The sequence below is a fragment of the Pleurodeles waltl genome, chromosome 3_1 (genome assembly GCF_031143425.1).
Source record: "Pleurodeles waltl isolate 20211129_DDA chromosome 3_1, aPleWal1.hap1.20221129, whole genome shotgun sequence".
NCBI lineage: Eukaryota > Metazoa > Chordata > Amphibia > Caudata > Salamandridae > Pleurodeles > Pleurodeles waltl.
This window is the reverse complement of record NC_090440.1, coordinates 683961527-683978346: the sequence shown is the minus strand read 5'-3', so window position 1 is coordinate 683978346 and position 16820 is coordinate 683961527. Positions and strand designations below refer to the sequence as shown.

The 16820-nt window shown below is 46.0% G+C and overlaps 1 protein-coding gene across 4 annotated transcripts in view; it reads left to right on the top strand.

The window, feature by feature from the left end:
• Nucleotides 1-16820, top strand: part of COL16A1 (collagen type XVI alpha 1 chain) — a 717464-nt gene that overhangs the window by 688684 nt on the left and 11960 nt on the right. For all 4 annotated transcript variants that reach the window (XM_069223294.1, XM_069223295.1, XM_069223297.1 and 1 more), the window contains one exon: nucleotides 742-819. In XM_069223294.1, the coding sequence (XP_069079395.1) occupies nucleotides 742-819 (78 nt within the window). The remainder of the gene's footprint in view (nucleotides 1-741; nucleotides 820-16820) is intronic.

The window sequence follows — 16820 nt, the reverse complement described above, 5'->3', positions numbered from 1 at the left end:
ATTACACTAAGATTAACCTTGGGGTAATTTATTTTTGGAAGCTATTTTATATTATCTTTTTCAGAAATCAAATTTTTTTTTTGTTAGAGATCCAAATGTGATAACCAGCAAGAAAGCAACACAGAGATCTTGAGAGGCAGGTAGTTTATCAGTGGGGGGCAGAGGGCGGAACAGCACATGAGAGAGTGCTTGCCATTCAAGTAAGACAGCAACATGAAGCAGCTGGGAGGAGCACATGAGAGCAAGAGAAGTGGAAAATACATGAACTCTCACGGAGTGCATAGTTTTCCAAACGTGAGAAATAGGACAATAGACGCCAGCTAATCAGAGAGATGGTAAAGAAGCCATGCTCCAGGTGAGGGGCAAACCCAGGATGGACAAGCTGGCAGAAGGAAAGCCATCAAAAGCAAGCAAATAAGACTTACAATGAAGCTAACCAATGGTAGGCAATGGGCGGACTGTAAACCCTTGTAATTTCTTGGTAACCCACAATAGATCTTTGCAAGGAAACAGCTTGCTCTGTATGGTAAGCTTGACCTAAAAATACTTTTTTGTTAATGCTTAGTGGAGTTTTCAGTGTAAAAACTGCATTTTTAGGCATTCTTGGACCAAAGTATTCTTTTATTTTAGATTCAATATCTTCAGAAACTATTGATGAGGATACTTGGTTATGTTTCAAATACATATTGGTGTGAATCTGACCTGTTGTCTCACTCTGTCTCTCTCTCTCTGTTGTGCCAGGTGAGCCAGGAGCCAAAGGCGAAAGGGGGACCAATGGTGTTGGCATTGCAGGTGACCCAGGCTCTCCTGGCCTTCCAGGTAGGAAGCACTTCACTATTAACATCTGGGCATGAATACTTTCTTTAAGGACGAACAATTTTGTATTTTGTTACTAAACTGCTTATTAGCACCCTATGCTAATTCCCACTCTCTAGCACCACTCTGTGCTCTTGCTCATTTCCTTAATCCTGTATGTAAGGACTCATTGGTGTGGACGCTGTTCCCAGACGTGTGGGACTGAGGAATCTGAAAATTCTGTATTTGCCATAGAACATACATTTTGTATTCCCCTCTCTCCCATGTTTCTGACAGACAGCACAGCAATCAACTGATTAAAATAATCCACCTCTCTCCAGGGCTTCTTCAATGTGAGTTGGCTACACTAAAAAATCTCGGCTCATGTGGTTTCTCTATGTTATAGAATGACATACACTAGTATTATAATTCCCCCAGAATCTTAAAGGTTTGGGAACAAACTTCAAGTCTTAGGGTGAGCCATTTTATGAGGCCAAGTCTTTCCAAGAGAACTTTCAGAAGCGAGGGCTTGTACCCACCAGGCATATCTGCAAAAAGCGCTAAACGTCATGTATTTACCACAAACATACTGGCTAAAAAGTGTATATGAATGTGTTTTTGTCCTAATTGGATGGAGTGTAACTGGGCCCTATATCCAGCTGAGTCTAGGTATTTGAAAGATGGCTCGTTTCAGAACTCTGACAGTCGGGGATGACACAGTGGGCATATAGCCACTCAGGCAGGAGAGAAAGAGTGGCATGTGTTACTGCAAGTATCTCCTTAAGTATGTCCCTAATGATACACATAATCACTTTCGTTCCTCTGGGGAGACAATGGGGTGCTACGGTTATGGAAGCCACGCTAAACTGCTGCCTTATTATCTTCTCTGCAGAAATTGTATGGTGACTTTGAGCTGCCTTTTGAAGTTTAACATTGTAATCCAACTTTAAAGCAGCTCGTTCATAGAGATTTTGTAAACAATTTCCTTGATTGACACCATTCATAAAATCATTCCAGAAATAATGTGACACATTTTTCTCTTCAGAAAGTGACACATTTAAGCAGGACAATTGCAAACTAGACATTCTCTTGTGCAGCAGAACGTGGGGAAAGGCACCATTATGCTAGGAGTGCAAAGCCTAACAAGCACTGGGAAAGCCATTCGGTCTGGCATTGGCTTCCAGACGTTTAGCTTTGTCAATACTTTTTTTTACCATTTTTTTTTTTACAGTTTTTATAAAACGTTGTGAGAGCTGATGGGTATTTTCCAGTATTAGCAAAAATTGTAAAAAAGCAAAAATATTTCTTGTTGTCTCAAGAACACACATTGCCATAGTAATGCCTGGTACGTAAGGAAACTATTTTATGTGCTGATGTGCTCCTTGTGAAACAGTCACAGTGAAGTTAGCCAGTGGATGAAGTGAGCAGCCCACTTTTCCATGCCGTATAATATAGTGGGTGGAAGTGAATGATGCAACGGCAGACCAATGGATGAAATGAGCTGTCCCAAAGCCTATTAATTAAGTGTATTATGTGAATAATATTAGTAAAATCTGAAGGTCATTGCTAATGCCAGACCTAAAATGACAGTGACATTGACTTTTCAGAGACTTAAGTAAAAGAGTATTCACTAGAGGAAATCCTTAATAGCATATGCTTGAATTTCCAAAGCTCACTTGTTTTTTCTTTATATTCATTCAACTTTTAGAACATTGCTTATCTGCTACATGGGCTTCAATGTACACCTTCATTATAGTACTTCCAGGAGGCCTTTGAGTCTTCTATTGCCTCAAATGATTCTGCCTAACTAATCAGGATTTGTCCTGAGCCATTAGGCCTCTAACATAGGAGGAGAGCATTTCTTCATCAAGTAAAACCAGACATACTTATGCACTTATGCCTACTACCCCTCCTGGGGTACAGGCCATCAACAGGATACTCCAGACATCTCTATCCTGTTTTTATTTTTACAATCTGACTCCATGTGTAACCCATCTCCTTGCAGTCAGCCTTGAAGCCTCGATACCAAGTGTTTCTTGGTCTTATTGGTTTTCTTTTCCCTTGACGGTGCCAGGTGAGGGCTTGCATGGTGGTGTGATATGCCAGCTCACAGAGGGTGTGACCTATCCAGCCCCATCATCTTGTCATGACTTCTTTTTGAGCAGGGAGTTGGAAAGTCAGCTGCCAAAGGGCGTTGTTGCTGATTGTATTTGGCTAGCGGATTTGTACAATTTTCCTGAGACGGGTGTTAATGAATATCTGGACTTTATAGGTGGTGTTCACTGTTGTCCTCCAAGTTTCTGCTCCATATAAAAGGGCCAATTGTACTTTGGTGTTAAAAAGCCTGATCTTGGTTTGCTGCATTAGGTCCATGAAGCTCCACATCTTCTTTAGCTGAACGAAGACAGTGCTGACTTTACCATTTCTTGCCTTAATATCAGTGTCTGTGCCATTCTGCTTGTCTGTGACACTGTCCAGGTAGGTGAAGCCCTCAACCTCTTCCAGTGCAGAATCTCCAAGAGTGACTGCAGTTATTCTGGCCATGTTAGCCTTTTAGGATCTTAGTTTTTCCATGTGGATGCTGAGGCCAAGTTTGCTGATGTGGCAGCCACTTTGTCAGTCTTCTAGTCTTCTCTTGCATCTGCAGATGGGCATGGGAGAGTAGAGCCAGGTCATCTGCAAAGTCCTTGTTGTCAAGCTGTGTCCAAGGTGTCTACCTATTTCTTTTCTTTGCTGTGGATCTCTTCATGATCTAGTGTATGGCCAGCAGGAAGAGAAAAGGCGAGAGCAAACAACCCTGTAGGCTCCAGTCTTCACCTCAAAGGCTTCTGTGAGTTGTCCTCCATGGATCTTGCAGGTCATTTCCTCCTAAGAGTTCCTGATGATTCTTATAAGTTTATCCCAGACACCATAGTGGTGGATGAGTTTCCAAAAGCATCTCTCTGTCCATGCTGTTGAATGCCCTTTCAAAGTCGATGATGTTGACATAGAGGGGGGAGTTCCATTCCATTGACTGCTCAATGATGAGGTACAGTGTTCCAATCTGGTCTGTGCAGGATCTATCTTAGCGGGAGCAAGCTTGCTGGTCTCCTACCTGAGCGTTGACATGTTGCATATTCTGTTCAGGATTACTCTGTTGAACATTTTTCCTGGGATTTATAGAAGAGTTATCCCTCTGTAGTTTGTTCAGTTAATCAGGTCACCCTTCTTGGGGATCTTGATCAGCTATCCCTTCCTCCAGTCTGATGACACATTTTTCTTTTCCCTTTCAAACATGGGGTAGAGCATGTCTACTGATGTTTTAATGTCCGCCTTCAGTGACTCTGCATGAAAGTTTTCAGGTCCTGCTGCCTTCCATTTCTCAAATGTTTGAGGGCTTGCTATATTCTTTCTTGGTTGGTCTGCTGCAGTCATTTGGCACGTCCTTGCCAGCTGACTCTAAGTCTGGTGGAGATTGTGCCACAGACTGGTTCAGCAGTTCCTAAAAGTGCTCCACCCATCTTCATTGTTGGCCTGTTACCCATGATTGTCTTTCCAGCTTTGTCTTTGAGACGTCTTTCTGCCCTGCTGTATCTGCCTGAAAGTTTCCTTGTTATGTTGTAGAGTTCTTTCAAGTTTCCGTAGTTTGCTGCTTCCTGGGCTTCTGTGGCTTCGCTTGTCTGCTCTTAAGCTTCTCTTTGCTTCCTTGTTGTTTTTGGTGTATTCACCTTGAGCTTTCACATTTTCTGCTCATGTTAAGCTAAAGTTGACTGAAGCTTTCTTTTTCTATCTCCCTTGGATTTTGCAGAGAGTCTCAGTGGAGATCCATACTTTATGTTGGTGTTTCTTGGGACCCAGTACCTCCTATCAGGTTGATGCCCCTGTTTGTTTGATCTTCTCCCACTGGCTTTCTACTGGATCTCTGCTGTCCACTAGTTCTTGCAGGACTTGAAACTTGTTACTGAGGGTGACTGAGTATTCACTCCATTTCTGTGGATCTTTGAGGAGGGGTGTGTTATATTGCTAGCGTTGTTTTGTCAGTTCCATTGATGTTTTCTTCAGCTTTAGTTGTAGCCTGGCCATGACAAGGTGATGGTCTAACACCACATCCACTCCTCTCATCACTATCACATTCTGAAGGGACCTCCGGAACTTCCTGGCAATGCAGACATGGTTGATCTAATTCTCTGTTGAATGGTCTGGTGACACCCATGTTGCCTTCTCTGTTCTTTTGTGTGGGAGTAGACTACTGCTGGTGCCTTTCACCATTTTTGTTCACATCGCAAAGGCCATGGTTGTCCATGGCTTCTTTGAACTCAGTGTTGTTGCTTTCAGTCCTGGCACTGAGGTCCCCCATCAGTATGGTGATGTCTCTCTGGAGGCATGTCTCCAGGATGGACTGGAGTCTGTTGTAAAATTGTTCTTTTTCCTCTTCTTTGCTGTCATTTTTAGGTGCATAGCACTGGATAAAATTCACGTTGATCCTCATTTTCTTTGTATGGAAGGTCCCGGTGATGATTCTGGGAGTGTGGGCTTCCCATCCAATTAGAGCTCTGTTGGCTGTTGGCATTACCATCAGTGCTACTCCCTCAGTATGTGGGGCGTTCTCTTCCTTGTGTCCAGAATATAGCAGCATTCCTACTGGAACCAGTCAACTCTCTTGACTGTGTTCAACTGGTCTTGCTGATTTCAAGCAGGGCAAGGTGTATTTTTCATCTCCGCTGCCACTTAGGCTGCCTTGCCTGTCTTGTACATGGTCCTCACGGTCCATGTCCCGATGGTGATGGTATTGGTCGTAAGATGGTGGATCAGCTTTGTGGCTTCCAGGGATCTCTCACTTTTATCGCAAGGAATCATAGCTTTCCGTGAAGGAGATTCCTCTCTCCCCATGGCTGGGATGTCTTTTGGCTGATATTTCTGTAGATAGGATTTTTTTTACATGGTGGGGTAGCTACCCCACACATAACCCTCCTTCTCTCTCAGCTGAACTTAAAACCAAACACTGAAGTGATTTTCACCACTATTGATGCTGAGAAGGCATTATTTATTTTCATAAACTAGCCTTCCATTTTCATGTTCAATCCAGCCACTAGCACGCGTATTGTTTGAAGAACACACGCAGAGGTATCAACTTTCGTGGGCACATCACCTTCCTGAAAGTACACTGATGACTGTACCTGAACTGCTCACCACACATATCCTGATAACCATTTTATCTGTTCAAACTCGTCCACAGCTTTTTGTATTAATACAATGTCAAAAGAAACAAGCTCCAGACAGCTAAGAAGATATCCATGAGATTGCCTGTGCATGTTTTTGTCAAATCTTGGTTAACTAGCATAAAACTGATCTGGCTGAGGCAAAACCCCAGAGAGATGCAACTATAAGATGAGGAGGACTGAGAGCCCCTGACTTGGAAGCCTACTATCAGGAGGTGCAGACCTACAATATTGTGGTGCATTAAGATTATGCCTTGAGTTATTTCTTGGACACAGAAACACCTAGCACAAATATGATTAGTGGGACCAAGTATGCTCAACATCTGAAGATGGCATCATATGGGAAAGGGTCTAGCACCCAATAAAGAGATCTATGTGGGGCTACTGACATAGAAGCGGTTGTCTGAAAAATCCAAAGATCTGATGGCATAATCCCCTCCTCCCTCAACTTTACAGATATCCCACACATTGCATTCACTGCTGAGGGGGGATATAAGGCAATGAGTCATATGCTGAGCATATAGATACATAGATGTCAGAGGACTTCTTCATGATAATAGTTACTTGAGTGTCGATCAGTTCATGGGTCAGAAAAATGTAAAATTGTTAGCTATGTTTACATATTTTTGAATTGCCATATAGGACCACTAACAATACAGACTCCCTGGGTGAGTTTAAGTAATTTATTGCTTGGCAGCTTCTTAGATGCTTTCTCTTTTGATCTCTGTCCTTTTTACTTTGGCAGGTTCTTCTCCTATAGCATGTGTTGCTGGATCAGCTTTGGGGTTTTCCCTGCAGTTCTATCACCTTCGTCCTGATGTTGGTCTCCCTCTCACCACCAGGACAGGAGGAGGCAGGTTCCCTTGGGATACGACCATTGGAGTAATTTGTATAGGTAGTGACAAACTCTCCAGTTCAGTAGTGCACCTGCCACCTTCACCATACAGTACATTATGATCTTTTAGGATGGTTGTTCCCTCTTCCCCACTGTGTAGGGTGTTTCTGCCTGAGGGTGCCTTTTCCTCCACCACCATCTTTGTAGTTGGATAAAATGTATACAGGGCACTTGCCTGAAACCACTACCCTCTTCCTGGGTCATGGTAATGGGAACCTCGGCATCCTGTGGCTTCCCTCGGATTTCAGTGCAGTGTTTTGATTTTCTGGGTCTTTTCATCATGGGTCGACACTGCTCTCCCCTCTTTGATCCTGGTAGTGTCTTCACACAAGGCTTCACTCTCCCTCCCTTGCGATGTTGCAGCTGGAATTCCTCTGCTCTCATTTCACCTTTGTGTGTCTTGTTTGCTGTCGCTCACTCAGCCTTGGTCACTTTCTCCTTCCTCCTTTCTTGCCCATACCGCCTTCCTTTTCCCCGGTCCTCTTATCTGGTTTGCTTCACCTGGTGTCCTGAAGTTTTTTGGACTGTAGCGACTGCAGCTACTACTCTGTCCCCCTTCTGGGAATATTGGCTGTCAAATTGTAATGCTCGATGGGTTCATCTGGCTGTTTACAAGGACATACCAGCCCACTTTGTTCTTGAGTTTCCTGGCCCAATTTCAACCTTTTACAGTACTACATAAGGCTTTACACATTTGGTGTGTTGGGCAGATTAGTTGACATTGTGCAAAACAACTCTGGAGAGCAAGCCAATAATGACAGTAATAGAAAGCCCAGGTGAGGTGATTGATAAACTAAACAAAGGCTGACAGTTCCTATGTGGTCAGACTAAGTCACTTTCATACAATTCTAGACATGTCACTTCAATTCACATTTTTAAGTCAGGTTAACCAATGCAAGGGCATGCCCAGACGTGGCTTCTTTGCTCGCTGAACTGGATTCAAGTTAGTCTACCTCAGGAGGGGTGATAGCCAGAAACCGGTACCAGGATGCTTATTTCCGTTCCATGGAGGACCTGGCTTGGCATTTCGGGCTGGACTGTTCCCATGGTAATGCATGGTCATGCATGGTCAAGACTGATTTGCATTTGGCTTGGTCCAAACTGAGGTGATGTGCTGAGCAAAATAACAATGGATTAAACCCAGATCTGCGACTAGAGGTGAGTGTTTGAAAAGTTTCAACACCCCATCCATCATTTTATTTTTGTTTTACCATACACAGGAGCACTGAAGCTAGTCTACAAAACTTTTCAGGATTGTGTGGTACATGTAACCCAGCAGTCCTAGACTTTCTTGCTTGGGGGTGTCCTCAAATATATCAGTAATGGAATAGACCTGGGCAAAATTTAAATTAGTGACATCATGTAATGACGTGCCATTCACAGTAACAATTTACTGGAAATGCAGGTGAACAACAGAATGCACCAAAAATTTAAACAAGGACGCATTTTGCTCTAAAATAGAGCAGAGGGTGTGGCCAAGATGGTGGCAGAGTAGGAGTGATTCTCCTGCAGTCCACGCATGGACTCCTGTAATACTCTTTTATGTCCCATCTGCCACCTTCTCCATAGCCCTGAGACGCAGCTGGATCTGTGGGCACCCACTGAGAGCGTGTTGACCGTACCCGGAGAGTCTGGACCTGGAGCCACAGCAATGTGATATTGGTGCAGCAAGCCTCTGAATGGGCTCAGGTGGAGTGGGTGGTGCCCCTGCCTCATCCTTCCCCGGCCTTCATGCCGCATGGACTGCAGTGCCGCAGGACTGCCGGCTAAAACCCAGGGAACACCAGAAATGACCAGTGGCTACCGAGCCATGCACCACCCAGAATGAGGAAGCAAAACTGAGCCTTCTCTACCCATAGCGTGATCTGATTCTGGTTGGGGGCCCACAGTGGGACAGCAGACTGCAGCGGGGTCTGAATTTGGACAGCCTGACTGGCCTCCAGGGATGCCGCGGATCACAGAGCAGCGAGGCACAACTGCATGGTGAGGTGGACAAGGGTGTGGGCTGTCAGCCTCGGCCTGCACCAGATCCTGGGGCGAGTCAGCCTGCACGATGGTCCCCTCCCCCGGCAGAAGGCACATAGCAATTTGTGGCTCCACAACCTCCCTTTGTCTGCAAATGGCCCCCATGCCTGATATGACAGAGGCCTAACAGGGCACGTGGTGGGGCCTCTCTCTCAACAGAAACCTGGGCGACTGAGCGGCGTGCCTGCTTTGATGGCAAATAGTGCCTGTTGAGACCTGGGAGGGGTGGGGGCCACTACGGCACCAGAAGGGAGCCAACTAGATGTCCCTTTGTGGAAGGTACAGAGAGATGGGCTGTGCAGGCAGATCTATAGGAGTGGTTAGATGCCCTAACCCCCTCAGCATGGTGGTTCGTAAGTCCAGAATGGACTCCTCACTCAAATAAATGCTTGCCAGGCCAGTTCAAGGTGATTGAAGATACACCATGAGCACAGCCCCCAAAAGAGGGGCTCCAGGGAACCATCTCATCTAAGAGCCTTCCCGACTTTGGAGGAGAAGCCCCTGCCTAGGGACTTCATGGAAGGCTTCTTTGCTACACTCCACCAAGAGATGTCCCATCACAGAGAGGAGTTTTGAAGGATCTAAAAGACCTCTGACACAAAGTGGTGTAACTGAGAGAGCGAGTCTCCTCAATGGAGACCAACAGCGATGCAAGGAAAGACGAGCTGGATGCCCTCAGAAGTGAGCTGATGGAGTTGCAAGAGCAAAACCATACACTACAGGCACACATTGAGGATTTGGAGTAAAGATTCAGATGGTCCAAAATTCGAATCAGGGGCGCCCCGTGGAGGCAGAGAAAAGAGACATTGAGGACCATATGAAACTCTTGTTTAGCCACATTCTCCCCGACCTGACAGCTGCAGGCATACAATTGGACAGAACCCACAAAGCCGCTAGAGGAGCACAGGACCAGATATTCTCATGTGCCTACTCTATTTCTGCCAAAAGGAGGCCACCATGGAAGCAGATTGTAGGTCTGGCTCAATACAATTGAGGCGGTCACAATACATCTCAATCAGGACCTGGTATTGGGGACCCTACAGTGCTGCCAACAGGTGAAGCCTTTTACTACCCTCTTGCAAGAAGGTGGAGTACCGCTGGGCACACTCACTTCACCTTCACATGAAACGGTGCTCTCCAGACAGTCCACACCCTTGCAGAGGCGGTGTCCAATCTAGAAATTCCAGAGATGGCAGAGGGAAACACTGAGCCGGAGCAGCAACTAAAAGTTGGGCATGAACTACTGCACAAGGGCAGATGAGCCAAGATAATGAGTAAGACGCTGGCAGCGAGGCCTACAGAGGATGAAATCCAATGAGAACGGCAAGCAGTCCTTGCCAAGCTACAAACTGAGGATCCTGAGCCCTTATTGTTGGACTTGGACTAGCCAACGCCCTCTTCCAGCGGGTCCATGGGGCTGGTCTAACAATTGGAGGCTTCACAATGGAGGAAGATCGGGCCGAAGGCCTGCAAGGAGTCACACCAAAGTGGTAGGTTGGTATATGGACCTGATTGGCAACCATATGGCCCAAGTTTGGTACTGTTACTCCAGAAGTGGGGAGGGAATTTATGATTAGTTTTGTTGTTGGGTTCTTGGGGACAGATGGGGTTTACACCACTACACTACCTATAGGGTTTCTTTATACACTAATTCCCTAATCAGACTCATCAGGCCACTAACAGAAGTCCAAGTGAGACAGATTTACTCTGACTGATATACTAAACAAAGTCTGTCAGTTACTGTTAGAAATTGGATCTCTAGTTGGCAAAGGTATGCTCCCTGTCTAAGTAGGGACCACAATCCTATCTAGGGTACGTCAGCAACACACCTTAAATCAACTTGTACTCACCCTCTGGAGCTTGGCATAGAGCAGTCAAGCCTAACTTAAGAGACAATGTGCAACACTTAATTACAGTAACAATCAGCACAAAAAGACTCCACACCATTTTAGCAAAGTAGAGAATATTTCTCTTAGTAAAACAAGACCAAAATGACATTTCTGAAACCTAGACACCTAGGGGAACCCAGGATGGGGTAACTTGTGGAGCTCTCACCAGGTTCTGTTACCCAGAATCCTTAGCAAACCTCATAATTTGGCAAAAAATTACTTTTATCTCACATTTCAGTGATAGAAAGTTCTGGAATTTGAGAGGAGCCACAAATTTCCTTCCACCCAGCATTCCCACAAGTCTCCTGATAAAAATAAGTACCTCACTTGTGGGTAGGCCTAGTGCCGGGACAGGAAATGCCCCAAAACACAACATGGACACATCACATTTTCCCCTCAAAAAATGACCTGCTTTTTGCAAAGTGCCTAGCTATGGATTTTGGCCTCTAACTCATCCGGCACCTTGGAAAACCTAGCAAACCTGGACATTTCTGAAACCTAGACACCTAGGGGAACCCAGGATGGGGTAACTTGTGGCACTCTCACCAGGTTCTGTTACCCAGATACCTTAGCAAACCTCAAAATTTGGCTAAAAATGACCTTTTCCTCACATTTCGGGACTGGAAAGTTTTGGAGATCCACAAACGTTCTTTTACCCAGCATTACCCCACATCTCCCGATAAAAATGGTACCTCACTTGTGTGGGTAGGCATAGTTCCTGCAACAGGAAATGCCACAAAACACATCACAACACATCAAAATTATCAAATACAAAACTACCTGTTTTTGCAGGGACATCTGCGTTTTTGGTCCTGGGCTCAGCAGCCATCTAGGGAAACCTACCAAACTCAGACATTTCTGAAAACTAGATACCCGAGGGAGTCCAGGGAGGTGTGACCTGTGTGGATCCCCCAGTTTTTTCTTACCCAGAATCCTCAGCAAACCGCAAATTTTGCTGAAATAAAATCTCATTTTTCCCACATTTCTGTGTGAGATCACCTCACCGGCACAAATTTCCAACCACCTAATATTCCTCTCACTCTCCAGATAACAATTATACCTCACTTGTGTAAGTGGGCCAAGTGCCTGTGACAGGTAAGAGCCAAAAACATGTCACAATTGAGGGGGAACCAAAGCGGGTCCAAAAGGGCAGTTTAAAAAAAAACGTTTTTAGGCTGACAACTGGGGTAGAATTTTTATTAGTATAGATGCGACAATGCTGGGTGGTAGGAATTTTGTGGATTCGTGGAGATTCTGGAAGGTTCCATCACAAAAATGTGGGAAAAATATTTGATTTCAATCAAAGTTGAAGGTTTGCAGGGCATTGTGGGCAAGAAAATGGTGTGGAGTCCATGTGAAGCACATCACCCTGGACTCACCCAGAAGTTTAGTTTTCAGATGTGTCTAGGTCTCATAGATTTTTCTACATGGCAGCGTCCCAAAGTCCAAACAGTGCAGCCCTCACCATTCCAAGTGGAACGATTTTGAGAGTTAGACAAGCCCTCGTGGCCCAAATGTAAAACCAAAACCTCAAATAATCAAATGTCCTCTTGCTTGCCGTTGGGATAAGATCTTTTAGTGTGCGGGGGAGAGCTGAAAGACCGTTACCCCCTTCAGTTGGGGGCATAACCATGCCCATACTGGTTGGTAGCCACCACCCCACTATATATTTTTTTTAATTCCCTGGCATCTAGTAGGCTTTCTGCTTTAATTGCCTCATCTGCCCAACGGTGGGCAGAACAACTTTGTCCCCATTTATTTGGGGTGGGGGTATTGCCATACCCCCACCCTCTTTTTAAAAAAAAAATTCTTCCCTAGTGTCTGGTGGGCTTTCTGCCCCACTTCGGGCCGGGTGCAGGACGAGCTGGTTACGTCCTCGGCACCTGAGCGCCGTGGCCGAGGACGTAACCAGCTTGTCCCAGGCACCCAAGGGGTTAAAGGATGCCTCACGGTAACCCCAATGTTAACCCATGGGACAGATAGGCCTTGCAGTAGTGAAAAACAAATTTAGCAGTTTTTTACTACCAGTACATGTTGACCTTTAAAGCGCATGACCAACTTTTTAAACACACTGCACTCTGCCCTTAGGGCTAACTAGAGACTACCCTAGGGGTGACATATGTAATAAAAAGGAAAGTTTGGGACTGGCAAGTGGGTGCATTTGCCCAGTTGAAATGGCAGTTTAAAACTGCACAGACAGGCTCTACAGTGGCAGATCTGAGAACTGTTTAAAGTGCTACTGTAGTGGGTGGCGCAATCATTGCTGCAGGCCCACAAGTAGCATTTAATTTACAGGCACTAGACATATTGTGCAATTTACTAGAGACTTATAAGTAAATCGAAATTGCCAATTGAGGATAAACCAATATCACTATGTTTAGAGCACACAGCACCTGTACTTTAGCACTTGTCAGCAGTGGTAAATTGCCCAGAATCCAAAAGCTAGCAAAAATTAAGTCATCAAAACAGGAGGTGAGAAGGCACAAAGTTCTGGTAACCACGCCAAGGATGCCAGGTCCAACAGTTACTATGTGGTAAGACTATGTCATTTTCACACATTTATAGGCATAAGTCACTTCAATTCAATTATTTATGTGAGGGAAACCATACACAGGAACACTGAAGCTAGTCTAAACAAATACATCAGGATTGTGTTGTATGTTTGGCCAGGAAGGCTGAGACCCCCTTGCTTGGGGGTGTCTGCAAATATATCAGTAATGGAATAGTCCTGGGCCTCGGTGACTCTGGGGAAAACCATATTACAGCAGCGGTTCCCCCACAGTCACCTATCAAATCTGAACTAACAAATCACTGAAAACCATAAGCCTTAATGTCTGGGGGCCTTAATGCCCCGGTGAAGTGCAGTGCAGTGCTCCTCATGTTCAAAATCTCTGACTGTGATATCTATCTCCTACAGGAAACACACCTCTTAAAAAACCGACTAGAACTCTTCCATAGTTGCTAGTTCAATCGTCCTGTCTTCAGGCCCCAACAAAAATGGGGGTATAGCAATTTTATTGGCCACTAAGCTCAATGGCAAAACCATATCTTCCATTGCAGATTCTTGGCAGGTTATTAGCAGTGTAATAGAGCCCTAAGCCAACACATTTACACTGCAATGTGTACATTGCGAAAGATAACCAAGAACACTTCTTATGTGAGTCAATCTTACAGACTGTCCAAACTCCAGACGCCGAGGTCCTTATTGGGGGTGTAGGAAGCTGTCTCTCTATATAGTGCACTGAAATGAAGTACACTGTGCAGAGAGTCCAGTGGATCCCCAATTGGTACTGCAGAGGCAAAAGTACATAGGACTAATGCTCCGACACTGGGGCGGCCAGGTGCATAGGTGCAGTAAGGCGTCTGGTTTCATCTGGAAGACTGACCCCGTCACAAAAAGGCTGCAGACTCTGACTGGAAAGTCAGTCAGGGACAACAAACAGGTAGGTAGTTGATTTGGGGTGCTCGGGACATAGGTGCACCTTTGGTCTTCTTCTCCTGTGCCCAGGGGCGACAGATGCAAAAGTGTCTTTTAGTATCGGATTTCTCATCCAGGAGCACTCGCTGTCAGGGGGTCCTGTAAGTTGAGGCTGAAGGTGTCGTGGGGGAATCCGGCAGGGGTGGACACAGGGTGGACTCGAGCTCTCAGGAGCAAGGGGACGTTGTTGGCACCGATGACCCTCCTCAGCTGGGATCAGGGGTCACAATGCAGTGGTTGCTGTAAGTGTCAGATTTTCTTTCACCATCAGGTTGGGGGAGAGGGGGCCTGCATGCAGGGGCTGCAGGCAACTTGGATGAGTCCAGGAGGGGTGACACTTAGGTGGACTCGGGCTCAGTGCAACTGGGGAGCCCTCCTGACACTGTTGGTGGGCTTCTCACTGGGTTAAGGTTGTTGGTACAAAGGTCACTTCAGGGATCGGGTTTCCAGGATGCAGAGTCCTTGTTGGATACTTTGTTGCTGAGCAGGTCCGCTGCTAATGGGAGTCTGAGTCTTTTTAGAAGGCAGGCAGGCTTTTTGGGTTTCTTGAAGCTGCAGATCGAGTCTTTTAGTACAGAGTCCGGTGAGTTTAGCAGGCAGGCCGGAAGAGCTGGTACCGCATCAGCTGCTTCTTCTTCCTCTTCTTCTGCTGTGTTGGCTCTTCTTTTTCCTTCTTCGTAGGTAGTCAGGATCTGAGCTCTAGGGTGCCAATTAAACACTGAGTTTACAGGCGTTAAAGGGAGTGCCAGGCAGTAGCTAATGGGCTGACCACCTTGTGGGTGACTACACCTTCTTATAACCACTTCCACTGGGTAGTGAGTATAACCCTAACCCTAGTGGCCTAATTCCTTCTTCCGCTCGTCCACCTTAGGGGTAGAACTGGCAAGAAGTACACAGAGAACTAATTTTCCCACCTGTGCTGCCTCCAAAAGTGGGGTCAGGACAGGGTGGGTTGGTCATCTCTGCCATCTGGAGAGACCTGGGTTGCATTTCAAAGGCAACAAGGCCTTTGAAGGCCCCTGCCCTGGAATGTCCATCCTGCTCTGGACAAGGTGTTATCACTTCCGCCCAGAGCAGGCCTATGTTGTGGGCCTTGAGAGCATTGGGCCTCGCCTCAGGAGGCCGGAACTCAGTCTCAGGTGGATGCACTGGTTTGTAACAGTCAGTGAACACACCAGTAGGCGGATTGGTTTTCAGGGGGCACCTTTAAGGCGCGGTCTGTGTGCATTTATAAATAAATCCATCACTGGGGTCAGTGAGGGTTTTTTATTCTAAAGTGTTTGATACCAAACATCCCAGGATTCAGAGAAGTCATCATGTAGCTGGGGAACTCGTATTGACCAGTGTTCAGCACATGCACTTAAAATTGCTTCCCTGTGCACTTACTATGTCTCACAATCAACAGAGACACAGCAGGGGCATATTTACTCATGCATGTATGCCCTTACATGTGCCTGGATGCACACAGATTTAGGTGTGACTTACACCTCGCACATGCAGAGATAGGGGACCTGGCACACAGGAGTGTGTGACAGGTCGTGTTTTCAATTTAACCTATACCTACACATGCAGTCTGCAATGGCAGCACTGTGTGTGTTACGTGAGGGGGCCCTGAGGGTGGCACAATTAGTGCTGCAGCCCTCGGAAACCTTTCTCGGTGCCCAGGGCACTGGGTGCCAGGGGTACAATTTACTAGGAACTTACAGTGGTAGCTAAAGAGTTTGCCAATTGTGCATAACAACTGTGCATATTTGGGGAAAGAGATATGGCACTGGGGGCCTGCTTAGCAGTAACCCAGTGCACTAATAGTCAAAGCCACATCAGAAATCAGGCAAAAAGTGGGGGCTAACCATGTCAAAAATGGTGCTTTCATACAGGGGGATTCCAACATGTTGGTGGATCCCACTATTGATAGATCAGCCCAGAGGTTAGGCCAAACAGGAGCCTTTTCATGGGCGAGGCAGGCCTGGCTCAAAACATTTGGGACAGGTTGATATATGACAGCACCACCACCCTCACATAAAAGATTATGTTTTACTCACCCTCACACTGAACCTATGCCAGACTGGACTACTACCTAAGCACGCTGCAGTTCCTAGCACAGACAACTCAGGTAGAGCTAGCAGTCATGACACCACTGGACCATGCCCATACTCACAGTCTGTGACCCCGATGGTCCCCCATGATAAAGACACTGGTGGATAAAGGACAACCTATTAAAACATGCAGACATTATCAACTTCATAACCAACAGCATCACAACTTATCTGTCGGAAAACAAGGGCTCTGTCCCCAAGATAGCTATGCTGTGGAACTCCCTAAAATTAGTTCTCAGGGGAGAACTTATTGCCATTGCGGCCAAGCTCAATGCTGACTGGAGGACTAACAGACGAGAATTGGAAGACAGTGTAGGCGACTCAGACAAGCAACATAAAAAACACTGGCTACTGGAAAATCTGGAGACAACTCAACGCAGCACACCACCAGCTTAAGGCACTGATCCACACCAAACACAAATATTATATAGGCAGTGACAAGCC